This window comes from Rhinolophus ferrumequinum, chromosome 24 (assembly GCF_004115265.2).
Source record: "Rhinolophus ferrumequinum isolate MPI-CBG mRhiFer1 chromosome 24, mRhiFer1_v1.p, whole genome shotgun sequence".
Classification (NCBI taxonomy): Eukaryota; Metazoa; Chordata; class Mammalia; order Chiroptera; family Rhinolophidae; genus Rhinolophus; species Rhinolophus ferrumequinum.
Window position 1 is genome coordinate 23,159,192 of NC_046307.1, and position 14,677 is coordinate 23,173,868.

General features: G+C 45.3%; 1 protein-coding gene across 1 annotated transcript; it reads left to right on the forward strand.

Annotated features, from left to right (window-relative positions):
• Window positions 1-3,344: 3,344 nt before the first annotated feature.
• GM2A (ganglioside GM2 activator) lies at window positions 3,345-11,046 on the forward strand. The gene is made up of 4 exons (XM_033097030.1): window positions 3,345-3,748; window positions 8,895-9,047; window positions 9,946-10,128; window positions 10,473-11,046. The coding sequence occupies exons 1-4, from the start codon at window positions 3,662-3,664 to the stop codon at window positions 10,647-10,649; spliced, it is 600 nt and encodes a 199-aa protein (XP_032952921.1). The 5' UTR covers window positions 3,345-3,661; the 3' UTR covers window positions 10,650-11,046.
• The last annotated feature ends 3,631 nt before the right edge of the window (window positions 11,047-14,677 follow it).

Consider the following 14,677-nt stretch of genomic DNA (forward strand, 5'->3'; position numbering starts at 1 on the left):
GGTTAAATTGACTTCTCTCCCCTATTAGGGAAATGGCCAATTTTATCTCCATTTGCGCATTTATCAACACTCCTGATCTATAAACATGTTTGTTCTTTGGAGTCTTCTTTACACTGTTTGTACTATCTCACATATTCCCTCATTGAAGGAGTTAAATTAAATCTCTGATGTGTGCTCATTTTATATCTATGAGAGCTGTGATTTTTGCCTTCTGTTAAAGAGAAAACCACAGACCAAAAATGGCGTCACTTGTGCTAAAGCCCATGATACCAAACCTAGATCTAATACCTGACCTAACTGTTGTTCAACCTTTCCTAGAAATACAGTCTTCATCAGTCTGAAATTTCCTGGTCAAGAACCAGCAATCTGTTATGTGGGCCCTCTCCATTTCCCACAGAAAGAAGAGGCATTCTGCATGATAAAAACCTTGCCATTCCCTTTCCCCCAAAAGAAGATGTCTTGGTCTAAAAAATAATCCTTTAATGGCTCCTTTGACCTACCCTTTTTCCTATAAAAACCTATCATTTTGTACAACGCCGCAGAGAACCTTTCTGGTTGCTAGATGGGAGGCTGCCCAATTTATGAACCACTTAATAAAGGCATTAGATTGTCAAATTTACTTGGTTGTATTTTATTTTTTAACACTTCATTTTGAAAATTCGCCTGTAATAAAAAGAATAGCCAAGATTTAAAACCAGATGTCCAGACTATATTTGGGTTGAAACCCCACAGAGATTAGGTGGTAACAAAGTGTTTTCTTATATCTATACTGCATCACCTTTGAACGGGTTCAGAACAGGCCTCCCCAAGATGTGTTATTTTATTTACATGTGGACTATTTTGAGCTGAAGGCAATCGAGACCCGGTGGGCTCACAAGAAACTTTTACCTCTCCCCTAAAGAATTTAAATTTGGAGCCTTGCCCATAATACGCATTATCACCAGAAATAACTTTCTATGACCTATCTATAGGACAGGGCAAACACTTAATTATTGAACATCTGCTCTTCTAATCTTGAGAATGATCTTCCTTCGCCTCAGAACCCCAGGCACCTGACCTTATCCTGAGCTCAGAATGTCATATTTTCCTCATATTCTTATTTGTCTCTGAACCTCTCATGTATGTGAGGTCTCTGACTCTTTCATGTATGCAGGATATGTGTGTACCTATTGCATGCTTTATATCACTGGATGTCAACCTTGGCTACACATTTTAAGAAACTGGGATTAAAAAAACCCAAAACAACCAGTGCTTGGTTCTCACCTCCAGTGCTTTAGATGTAATTGGTCTGAAGTATGGCCTGGGTATTGGGATTTTTAAAAGCTCCCCAGAGGACTGCTGTGTGTAGCTCTGCCTAGGAACCATGGCCTGATGGTCTTGACCATGTTTAAATTTCACATTGGCTCCTACCCCCAATGTTTCTCATTTCACCCAAGGATGGTCAAAGTCCACCTTCTAAAATAGTTCTTATCAGACTCAAGAAAACAACCCATTGTACTTTGAATGAGTTTAACCTGATTTCTTGTTTTCTGGTATTATTACTCCTGGATAATATCTTGTTTGTTTCTTTAGTTGCTGATTACTCTTCTTAAATAGACAGTAGTCTTTGTGGGGTATCGGATGGGAATAGGGCCTTTATCTTGTTCAACTATTGGTTCTATAACTATTTGTTTAATGAGTAAACAGCTTGGTACTGGGAGCTAGTTGTATTATTATTATTATTATTATTATTATTATCCCTTGTTTGGCAAACAAGGAAACTGAGGCCAGAGGGGTTAAGGCCCCTGCCCAGGCTCTCAGAGGATGCAATCCTGGGGCTGCCTGGCATGGAACAAGTACTCTGAACAAACCACTCACTGTCCTGTTCTCCCTTTCATCTTGGTTATGATGTTGGTTTCAGGTCAGTCTCTGTGGCCTTCCAGAATTTCCTTCAAAGCCCTTCAGCTGGAGATGTTAGATACTCTCATCTCCAAAAAATGTGCCCAACTCACAGAGAGGTCCTCCAAGTTTGCTTGGGTAGTAAAAGGAGCATTAACCTTTTACTGCCCAGGATCACGTGTGAAGGAGTGTGCCTGAGGCTGACAGAAGGGAGTATTTAGGAGTTGGGGGGTTAGGGGCTAATGGGATGGAGGGGCTTTGGCAGGTGCAAAGATGGAGAAAGAATGATGCTGGGAGGAAGGCTGTGCAGTCTCCTTCCTGTTTCCCAATGAGGCTCCAGGGCACACCAGTGTCAGCATCCGGTTCCCCCACTCACCACCCACGCAGCCCCCAAGGAGCACAGCCACTTGGACATCACTCATACTACAGTGGGATTAGCCTCAGGAGAAGTGAGTTCTAGAACGTTCCACTTCTGCTGTGTGACATTAGGCAATTGGGCAAGTCCTCTTCCTTGTGGGGCCTCAAATTGCACTTGTGTGTAAGGAAGAGATTGTGTTAGTAGATGAGAGAGGGAAGAGCTTATCAGAGTGGGAGGAAGATGTGCAATTTTAAAAGCATATTAAAAGAACAGGTAAAGTCTGGAGCTTAGTGAACAGTAATGTACCAATGCCACTTTCTTAGGTTTTATAAAAATACTCTATCTTACTGTTCACAATGCGAGAAACTGAGAGATAGCTCTGTACTATTTTTGCAACTTTTCTGCCAGTCTGAAATTAATTCCAAAATTAAAAAATATATATATTAAAAAAAGATGATTAGGTTAAGTTTCAAATTCTACTCAGATATTCAACAAAGATTGATTGTTACATGTCAGGCACTGGGTACACATTAATGACCAAAAGTCACGGTCCCATCCCTTGTGGGGTTTACAACCTGGTGATAATTTGGCAGGAATAATATCCCGATTGCTTCTTTAAAGCAAACCTCAAGTACAAAATATAGTAAACGAAATCTTCTCTGATGAGGTTTATAAGCAGAATCCTGCCTCTCTCACTTCCTAGGACTTTGGCAAAGCTCATTTCACCGTGTATAGGTTCCCTCAGAGGTAAAATGAGGCAAAAATTGGTTCCCGCAAAAGTGCTTGACAGTGCTTAGCCCGCATTAAAACACACACTAAATGTTATTTTCATTAGGATTAGAACAATTATTTAAAAACATAGTGATTCGTAACACCAGTATGGAGACGCAAAATATCGACAGGAAGAGTGACATTTCTGTCAAGGACTCGGATGTGAAAACAGAAATGTCCTTCCAGCGGTGACCATCACAGCGTGACTTCATAAACGACAACTCCGCCCCTCCCTCGCGCTCCGGCCCCGCCCCTCCCTCGCGCTCCGGCCCCGCCCCTCCCTCGCGCTCCGGCCCCGCCCCTCTCTCGCGCTCCGGACCCGCCCCTCTCCGCCCTCAGTTCCGCCCTTCCCTCCCGGCCACCTTCTCTAGCCCTCAGCCCCGATCCTTTTCTCTCCCCGCTCGGCCTTCGACCCCAGAACGTGGGGGTTTGACGCCCACGCTGGTGGGAGGGGCTTACAGAGGAGAGATCTAGAGCGATTCCCGGCCTTGAAATCGCAGATCCCGACGCGGCGGGGCGAATCTGACAGTGGCCGAGCTCAGCCTTGTATAACAATGCACAGCTTTACACAACCGACGCAGACAGGCATTTAAAGGCGCCGCTGCTGGCCCCTGACTTTGTAATTATCTTCGCGCAGACCCACCTTTTGCAGTGATGCCCCTGATGCGGGCTCCGCTCCTGATCGCCCTGGGCTTGCTTCTAGCTGGCCCTGAGGCCCTTGCAAAGGTCTTACTGGACCAGGTAAGTGCCGCCGTCAGGAGACTGCTTCCAGCATCTTGGCCCGCTGAGGGCGTGCAGGTCCTGATGGGATATGGGGGGTGGCTACTCCGGTCTCTAGAATTCCTTCTCTGCAGCAGCAGCGCCTCCCAAAGTCACTAACTTGGGACTCTCAGTGGGTCTTTTCCTTTCTCCTGGTTGTTTCTCCATGTAGAGGAGGAAGAAGCTTTCCTCTACCTTCTAGGTTCTGTCAGTTGGTCTAATAATCAAATCGACATGATGGACAAGAGAAAATAACAAAATGTAATTACATAAGTATGTAGGAAATGTGCCAAAGTGGCACATCTTGGGGAAGTCTGTTCTGAATCCCTTCGCCCTTCTGTACAGTGAGGGTGGTCTATAAGACCTTATTCGGCTCCAGACTTGTTTGGAAGGTTTAACCTCACGCATGTACTCTCCTGCCCTCTTTCCAAACGTCTGCGTGAAATTGTGCAGAATTGGAAGATTAAGGCACTGTTTACCTGCCCACCACTTCCACCCCTTGAAAAGGCCTGGCACCCATCCCTTCTCTGTACTTCTCCGTGGCTTGGCCTGTCCTGATGGGTGGGTGGGTTTGAAAGGGCATCCAAGCCAGAAGGTCCAGACTTGTTCCTCTGGTGACAGGGATCCCCGCCCTGGTCCTGGTTGTGAGCCATGGAGAGGCTCTGGCCTCCAAGCTTGCCCTTTTACTTCTCACTCACCCAAGCTCCAGACCCTTGGGAAAGGGAAGGTCTGTCATTCAGAGACCAACCACCTTGGAAATATTTGTCTGAGAGTGAGGAACAGTCTGGTATAAAGGGAACTGGAATAGGACAGAGCTGGGAGGCTTGGCTTCTGATCCAGTCTGTCTCTAATCCATGGGCATGGCCTGTGGGCTTCTTGCATCCTAGTCTCTTCATCTATAAAATGGGCATGATGTCGCCAACCTGCATTTCTTGTGGGTGAAGAGAAATGCTTTCATGGATGGAAAAGCTCTAAAATCTTAAAATGTGACATTAGCCAGTGGGCTCAGCCTTACCCTGCCTTTGGGACAAGGAGTCTGTTTTATCTATTGAATGAAGAAGCCAGGACCTTTGGCTTTATTTTTCCAGAGGATTCAATTTGTCCCTGAGTGTGGGTTGAGAATGTTTCTCTTGGCTCCAGGTGTGACCACTATGAGGTGGAGTTCAGCTAAGGCTCAAATTTGCCCTACATCCCCGTTCTCCTTCCTATATGTCTTGGCTATGGATGCTATTCCAGACCATTCCAGAGGGTCTTAGGTTGGCAGCTTTGGAGAGGCCTTGAGACATCATAGAGTTCCCCCACTTCACTCAGGCCCATAGTGGAGGACAGGGTACTCACCCAAAATTACACAGCAGGTGGCAGTTTCGATCCTTATCTGTTATCATCCAGCTCTTCTCTGTACTCATGTGGTTCAAAGCCCTGTCCCTGAGATCATGGGCCAGATGAAGGCTTTGGGGTGAGGGGGGTGTTTGAGCATCCAGAACCCTGAGTTCCAGTTCCTCTTCTCGTATTAACCATTCTCAGGATGCCGGGCTGTGGTAAGGATTAGAGAACGGGCGAGAATGTCTAGCCTTGTGCTGGACATACAGACTCGGAGACTGTATCATGACTGTCATGTATTGTGTACATCCTATGTGCCATGTCTTAGGTCATGTGCCTTTTTCCTAATAAACTTTCTTGGAGAAGTAATTTTAGATTTACAGAGAAGTTATACTGATAGTACCGAGATCCCATATACGCCTCACCCAGTGTCCTCGGAAGTTAACATCTTATGTACCAGGTGCACATGTCAAAACTGGAAAACCAGCATTGGTACATTACTGTTAATGGGACACTAGACTTTAGGGATTTGACGGTTTTTCCAGGAATGGCCTCTTTCTGTCTCAGGATCCAGTCCAGGTATCACATTGCATTTGTTGTCATGTCTTCCCAGTCTCCTCTGTGACAGGTCTGTGACAGCTTTTCAGTTGAGTGTTTTCATGGGCTTGACAGTTTAGAGGAGTTGTGACCTATACTTTCTGTATACTGTTTCCCCGAAAATAAGACCTAGCCAGATCATCAGCTCTAATGTGTCTTTTGGAGCAAAAATTAATATATAAGATATAAAGATATAAGATATTATATAAGATATATATTTAATATAAGATATATATATTTTATATCTTATATTAAAATAAGACCGGGTCTTATGTAATATAACATAATATAATATAATAAATACCGGGTCTAATATAATATAATATCAGGTCTTACATTAATTTTTGCTCCAAAAGATGCATTAGAGCTGATGGTTTGGCTAGGTCTTATTTTCGGGGAAACATGGTACAAACTTCTCCCTCACACAGTAGCCCTGTGAGAAGATAAAATTATGCTCATTTGATAGACGAGTAAACTGAACTTCAAAGGGGTTTACTTAGCCATGGTCTCAGCTAGTGAGATCAGCTGAGGTCTGATTTGAACCCAGGTCTGTGATTTGTACCCATATTTCTGGCTCCAGAACTGTGCCTTTCTCCTCTGCACTACGTTGCCCCATGTTGCCATTTCTTGCATGTTGGGATAGCAAGTATCTGGTGCCAGGCTTGGTCCTTAGCGGGCATTGCTAATCTATACCTCCTTTTCCGGGTGCAGCATTGATTGCCACAGAAGCCTCTGGTCATGCATTGGGAAGCAACCTTGTTACGTCTCCCCCAGGGCCTGGGGAAGGGGGAGCTTTGGAGAGGGGAGGGGATTCTTCATTTCCCAAAGGGCACTCTGGGTGCTTCCTCCAGCCTGGAATCATTCCTCAGTGTGAATCAGGCTCCCTTAGAATCTGTGAAGGCAGCCCCTCAAAATGGCTAGTCCTCCGATCTATCCTCCAGCCCAACTCTTAATTCCAGGCACTCTCATTTGACGGTCGCCTCCTCGTTGGTCTCCCCACTGCTACCTGTTCCGCTCCAAGCTGTTCTCAGCCATAAACCAGAGCATGGCACTCTCCTGCAGTGGGGTCCATTGCACTTGCAGAAAATCCAGCCGCCTGACGAGGCCCTGCATAATATGACCTTGCCCCCGCTCCAACCTCGTCTGGGCAGCTCGTCCACTGCATCTAACACACTGGCCTTGTGGTGCCAGAGCAGCTCAGCTGCTTCCTACCACACGGCTTTTGCGTGTGTTCCCTCTTTCTCGTGGTACTTACAGGGCTGACTCCTCATCCTGCAGGAGTCCAGCTTCAGTATCGCTTCCTCACCATCCTATTTAATACTGGACTTCTGTGTTACTCTCTGTCTTACTTTTTGTTTGTTTCCCTGTGGCACTTAGAAATTATAGTGGGTAATATGTATTTACGTGAGACTGTAAGCGCCTCAAGACAGGGCAGGAACATTTCTAACTGTTTACCACTGTTAACACAGCACTTATTCCAGGGCCTGTGATCATTGCTCCATAAATATTTGTGGAATGAATGTTAAAGGATGCATTTATTGACTCCTGTGTAAGGGGCCCCAGGGAATATAGGGATGAATTGGACCCTGTCCTGCCTTTCTTAGTCCTAGCACAATGTTTCATTCCAAGGGACAGAAACTCATTCCAAGAAGCTCAGGAAAAGGTACGTTTATTCCAGGTATACAGGAATCTCAAGGACCTGGTGGCAAGAAGTGGAGGATGGGGTGTCTAATGGCTGTTCCTTTAGTGAGTCAGCCCATGCTTGGGCCTGGCATTGTGCTGGGCTTTACATTCATGCCCTCACCTCACAACCGCCCTGACAGGAAAGGATAAAAGCCTTCATTTAAAAACTGTGGCAATTGGGGCTCCAAAGCGTAAACTGGCCTATATAATCACGTGATCTGGTGGCTGAGCTATGATTTCAACCCACGTCTGTTGACTAAAGCCTTGATGACACCGTATCTCGTGCCAAAGCCATGCCCTTCGCTGCCTGTTTAGATAGGGGTAGGGACGGGGGGAGGTGACGCCATCTGTTCTTTTTTCCATAGCCTAGCAGAGCCCTTAGTTCTTGTCCCTTTGTCTTGGTCATGGGTCTATGCCCCATCCCAAAGCTATGACCCAATGACAATGCAAACCCCAATGTCCCCGGAGTGGTTTGCCTCCATCTCATTTCCCAAATCAGAGGCAGAGAGCATCTGTCACCTAAGCAGCTTGGGTGAGTTGTGCCCTTTTGGCCTGGTTGGCTGTCGGTGTGTTGATGCGTGATCCCTGTGACCAGCTTGGGAGTGTGGGACTGGTAGGTTTTCCTTTTAAGTTGGGATGTGCATGGTGGCTACGCTGTGTCTTACAGGTGGCCTTAGGGGGGGCTGGGAAAGGTGTGAGCAGGGGGGCAGTCTGCACAGTGTAGGAAGTTTGATCACAGACAAGCAGACAGGGTTTCGTGGGAGCACGGAGTCAGTGGTCATGTGTAGCTGGACAAGATGGTGGAATCAGGAGACTTGGGGTGAGAAGTGACTCAGCAGAGGGGAGGAGGGTGGCTCGGGGGGGGCAGGGCACGAGCAATGGGATGGGAGGATGAAAGCACTAGTTAGGATTGGGCAAGTTCATTCAGTGGGGATGCTTTATCAACAAGTGGCTTACCGGGGATCTTTTCGTGTGTGTGTGCTAGTCCCTTCCTGGGTTAATTGTCCACCCCTTGAGGGTGGGGTTTTGCATGTTATGTTTCCCACTGTGTTTTGTGTTTCCTGTTGTTCCTGGCCCTGAATTGGGGTGGAAGGAGTGGGGTGTGTGATGGGAATAAGATCCTGGGCATGGCTGCAAAGGGGAATCCTCCAGGAGTTTCCCTCTAAGGAAACCCCAAGACTGACTGGAGAGGGGAGGGGAGCAGAGAGGCAGGAGATCGGGAAGGCACCCCCCAGAGGCACACATGGTTAGTCTCCTGTCTGCACGCTCAAGGTCCGGTATACTGTGCTTTATAGTTCAGCACACTTTTGGGAGATTATGTCTTTTGAGTCTTTTACTGTAGTCCTGCCTATGAGATGAGTAGGACAGTGTTTTATCCCAGGTTTACAGATGAAGCTCAGAGAGGGTAGGTACCTCGCCCAACCTCACACTGTCAGGAGCCTGTTCTGTTGCTTCTTCTGATCTGTGAGAGTTCCTTTGGCCAACTTGTCTCTTTTCTTGCTGCCATGATTATCCGTCGCCACTTCAGTTCAGTAGCTTTTCCTGGGAGAACTGCGATGATGGGAAGGACCCTGTGCTGATCAAAAGCCTGACTGTGGAGCCTCACCCCATTGTAGAGCCTGGAAATGTGACTATCAGTGCTGAGACGCAGTCGAGTATCCCCATCAATGCTCCTCTGAAGGTGAGTCCGGGGTGGGGGGCACTGGTGAGGTGCCGGAGGGAAGGAGCCCTGGGCCAGCTGGCAGGGGCCCTGAGGGACATACGCTCAGGAAGCTGTGAAGAACTGGCATCTCAGAGCAGCAAAGGACGTGTGGGTTGGTAGACGGGTCCTCAGGTTCAAATGGATCACAGTGTCATAGGATGGGAAGGAATCTGATGGCAGCCCAACAACTTCTTACTGAGGACGCGAATGACTAATTTCCGCGCCCCTGGCAGGGAGTGCTCCCGTCTCCCAGACAGGACGGCGTAGTGCTCACTGTTGTCTGACAGCTCCGCTCAGGCACTTTGGTTTTGGTAGCGTGGACATTATTCATTATAAAACAGACATATCAATTGGCAAGAGATAGGTAGTCAACTTTAGAAAATGCAAAAAGGGTCAAAATGAGGGGAAAAAATAAAAGAAATGACCTGAAGTCTCTCTCCCTAGTGATAAGGACTAAGCACTTCGAAGATTTTGAAGTGCTAGTGTTTGGAATGTTCCCCCATCCAAGTGCACGTAACATACATATTCATTTTTTGGATATATGTGTAAATGGACTTCTGTAAACTAACTCCTCACGACATAGTCATTGCTAGCTATTTATATAACCAACGGGTGCTGACTCCCTAAAGAGTTCTAAGACTGTGGTTCTGTGAAGGGGAGAAACAAATCACATTTGATTATTAATGTCTACCGTGGGTACAGGACAGGATAAAATTGGACACGTGCCACAGTATTGTCATTTTTGGATCAGAATATCTCCAAGACCCTAACGAATTAAAAAGTCGGTGTTTGAAACAAAATTCTGACCTTTTAAAGAGGCAGAGGAGCTGGTATTTTTGCCTTGCAATTGACACTTTCTCAAATTCTTTCTCACCAGATGGAATTAACGATGCAGAAGGAAATGGCTGGCTTCTGGGTCAAAGTCCCGTGTATGGAACGATTCGGTAGCTGTACCTATGAAGATATGTGCAATACATTTGACACTTACGTTCCCCCTGGAGAATCCTGCCCAGAGCCCCTGCACTCCTATGGGCTTCCCTGCCACTGTCCCTTCAAAGAAGTAAGTGCTTAGGGAAGGAGAGAGTTATCCTCCATAACTGGGGTAAAGGCATGGGGTTTAGAGAGAAGGTCCTTGGGTTTTCCTCCTGCATAGCTGGATGTCTATGGAAGGATGTAAATTGGTGTGATCTATGCTGAATTGCTTAGCCTTGGCGGGGGCTCAGTTTATTCATCTGTGAAATGGGAGGCTTGAATTTCGATGTGACCTTCAGTGCCCTTTAGCTAGAACATTCCATGCTCTACAGTGCTGTGGCAATCTCTAATGTCCTGTGGCCCTTAGGAGAATGGGAGGAGGGTCCCGTCGGTAGACTTCCACTGACCTGTGATCCACTGGCTTTTCCACAGGGCACATACTCCCTGCCCAAGAGTGTTATCACCCTGCCCCCGCTGGACCTGCCCGGCTGGCTCAGTACTGGAAACTACCGCATCCAGAACATCCTGAGCAGCGGCGAGAAACGTCTGGGCTGTTTCAAGATCGATGTCTCTCTAGCAAAAAATGCGCCACCAGCTGCAGCAGAATGAAGCGGTCTGAGGAAGGCATCCCTTTTCCTCTGTCTTGCATTTGCCAAGGCCAAATTCTGATTCCCTATCCCCCTTCGAGCCCCTTTCTACTGTGATGCCACTACCCTTGCTGAAAATCTTTTTGTGCCACCTCCATTTGAGGTGTGGGCAAGCAGCTCTAACCTAAGGGAGCACGAGCTTGGCGGTTCTCAATAGCCCTGGACATCTACTGGGCTGGCCGCTTCATTTTCCTCCTCACCCCCAGGGCTTTCTTTCTAACAGCTTAACTCATTTTCTGTACCATCAGGGGGTAGGACCAACATGTTCTGTTAGCCCAGGTTCAGGTTGACTCCGTCTTGCTCTCCTGAAGTAACTTTATAATTTTTTCATTAAATTTTTTTTCTTTTTAACAAAAAAACAGTGTATTAACAGTTTTCATTTTACTCCAACCCTTTCTTACAATGAAGGGCCTGACATAGTCTGTTCTCAGTCTATTCCTCCATTAACGTCTGTGATTACGTTAGTATTCTTTTCTAGATTCGCCCAGTTAACAGTGGTGCATAGTGTATCTTCCTGGAGAGGCAGGGCATGTGGTGGGAGAGAGATTTAAGAATGTTCTCTGTGTTTAAGACAGTTTACAAACTCAAGTGCCGGTAGGGCGAAGCACGAGACATAAATGAGCAGCAAGGACCACCAGGAATGCATGTGTCTTCCCTTTTTCCTTTTTATAACTGCACATATGCACTGATCTGAGGCAGCCGGTGCCCAGTCTCGATTTGGGGATGTAATCAGGGATGATGGGGGTGGGGGTGAGTTGGAACGGGCACATGCTGTTTGTAGGGGCCACTGCTGTCTAGATATAGCCAGTTAGAATGTTGTGGGCCCAGTTTGCCAAGTATTCTTGTTTTTTCTTTTTCCTTAGAGAAGTTGGAATCCAGAGTTTTATATGAAATCTTACAATGTTTAAATATTGGCAAGTAATTTTTTAAAAAACTGTGTGGGCCAAAAGGGCCACATAGACTTGTCAGTGGGGAAATTTGGCTCAGGGTGGCCAGTCTGCGACCTCTCATGTAAGAATGTGCATGCTATGTTTTTTCAGTCTCAGGACAATTCCTCTGGCACTGTATGTCCTTCCATAGAGCCACATCTGTAGTGTCAGACCCCCGGAGCAGGCCCTGCCAGTGCTGGGGAAGATAGAGATGGCCTCTCAGAGCTGTGAGTGCTCCCGGGCTCACTGTGGCACTTGCTCAGCACTGGACCCGCCAGCAGCTGCTCTGGAGTGGGATCGCCGCCTGGGTTTGTCCATTGTCCTGTCCTCCATGACAACTTACTGACCCACCGACCAGCTCTGAGTTCTGGGCTCATTTAAAGCCTGGAATGGCGATATAGTCATGTGCCACTTAATGACGGGGATACGTTCTGAGAAATGTGTCGTTAGGCAATTCTGTCATTGTGCAAACATCACCGAGGGCCCTTACACAAACCTAGATGGGTAGCCTCCTGCACACCTCGGCTGTGTGGCAAAGCCTATTGCTCCTCGGCTACAAACCTGTAGAGCACGTTACTGTACTGAATGCTGTAGGCAGTTGTAACACAGTGGTAGTATTTCTAAACACAGAAGAGATACAGTAAAAATACTCACATGCTTATGAGGATGTGTGGCACATTCTGATGGTTATGATGTTACTACACAACAGGCATTTCAGCTCCATTATACTCTTATGGGACCTTCATACGAGGTCTGACCTTCATACCTGGTCCATCGTTATACAGTGCGTGACTGTAAATCTTTTTAACTTGCTGAGAATTCTTCTTTTGCCTTGGCTGTGTGTTTTTTTTTTTATTGATCACATCTCAGGATTTCAGGAGCTTTTATGGTGGGCTGTTCCTGTTGGAAGGCTTTGCTGTAGTCGTGTAGACGAGCCGAGGCGATGCCAGGGACTGACCCTTGTTTCTGTCTCACGAGCTGCTTGTTATCGCGGCTTCATTCAGCCTCGTCACCATCCAACTTGGTTCGCTCCTTTGCTTTCCCATCACAATGTGACCTCTCCAGCTTTTGTTCCCTTCCTGGATTTTCAGCCTTATTCTCACAGCCATGTTTTAGTTCACATCCTTGAATGTAATCTCTGGCTCACTCAGTCTTTTTATGCCATGCCATGCTCTTGGGTCAGATGCTCTTCGGGGTCTCAGTGGGGAAGGCGGTGAGAGATCTCAAATCACAGGGCCAAGTAGACTTTTTAATAAATGGTGCTGAGTCAACTGGCAGGTCATTTGGAAAAGGTTGAAATTAGATCCTTACTTCACACCATATGCAAAAATAAACTCCAAATGGGTCCCTGGTCTAAATGTAAAAAAAACCCCAAAAAACAAAAAACCATACAAATACCAAAACAGAGGAAAATTCCAGAGGTAATAAAAGATTGATACAGGGTGGCTGGTTGGCTCAGTTGGTTAGAGTGCTAATACCAAGGTTGCCAGTTTGATCCCCACGTGGGCCAGTGAGCTGCGCCCTCCACAACTAGACTGAAAACAACGACTTGACTTGGAGCTGATGGGTCCTGGAAAAACACACTGTTTCTCAATATTCCCCAATACAAAATTTTTAAAAATTGATACATTTAACTACATGAAAATAAAATGCTTGTCAAGAAGAAAATATTTGCAGCATATCTCAGACAAAGGGTTAATATTCCTATGTTCAAACTCACCCATGTTTAGAGAAATGTAAATAGAAGCAATACTGAGATAACATCACCTCTAAGATTGGTAAAAAATAAAAAGTACAACACTGCATTGTGTTAGGCAAGGCTGTAGGGAAACAGGCACTCTCACAGGCTGGTGGGAATGCAAACTGGTACAAACCTTCCTGAGGGGATTTGTCAGTACCTAACAAAACTTCAAAAGTGCCTACGCTTTGACCCAATCGTTCCACTACTGGAAATTTCCTTTGAAGTTACATCTCCAACAATATAAAAATAACACGTACACAAGCTCATTCATTGCTGCATTGTGATTGAGAATTGGAAACAACATACATGTCCGTATATAAGACAATGACTGAATAAACCATGGCATATCCATGTAGAGTATTAGTGTGTTTCACCGAAAATAAGACCTGGCCGAACAATCAACTCTAATGTGTCTTTTGGAGCAAAAATTAATATAAGACCTAGTCTTATTTTACTATAATGTAAGACCAAGTCTTATAATATAATACAATATAATATAATGTAATATAATATAATACCGGGTCTTAATTTTTGCTCCAAAAAATGCATTAGAGCTGATTGTCTAGCTAGGTCTTATTTTTAGGGAAACAGTATTTAACTGTAAAAATAAAATAAATAAGGAAGACCTCTGAATTGATATAGTTATTTCCAGGATATACTGTTAAGTGCAAAAATGTGTAATGTGCTATTTTTCATGCAAGAAAGAAAGAGGGTATAAGAAAATATATATGTATCTGCTCATTTGTACAAAATAAAGATGAACCAGAAACGAATGAGACTAGTTATTTACAGAGGGAGGAAGCAATATAACGGAAAGAAGGGGTAAATGATAACAGGATATAAAGAATGAAGGGGTGAGACTCTTCTGAGTATTTCTTTTTGTATAACTCTGACTCTTAGACCCACAATAATGTTCCTCATATCTAAAACATTCAAGTCAACCAGGAGATGAGGGGAATTCAGTAGGGAATACAAACTAACAAAAAACTAATTGTGTTTCCAATGAGTAATAAATACAGCACATTGAAGGGGATGGAGAAGAAACTAAGTTACAGTATTTTGATGGGATACTATAAAGCTAAAGACAAAAGGAACTGCACACAAATACACTGTGCTTTTGGTATTTGTATCTAAGAAGTCTTTGTCTAACCCGAGCTCACAAAAACTCTCTCCTGTGTTTTCTTCTAAAAGCTTTATGGTTTTAGGTTTTTCATGTACATCTAAGATCCGTTTTGAGTTGATTTTTTAATATGATGTAAAGTATGGATCTGATTTATTTTGTTTTCACATGGATATCAAACTTTTGCAGGATCATTTCTT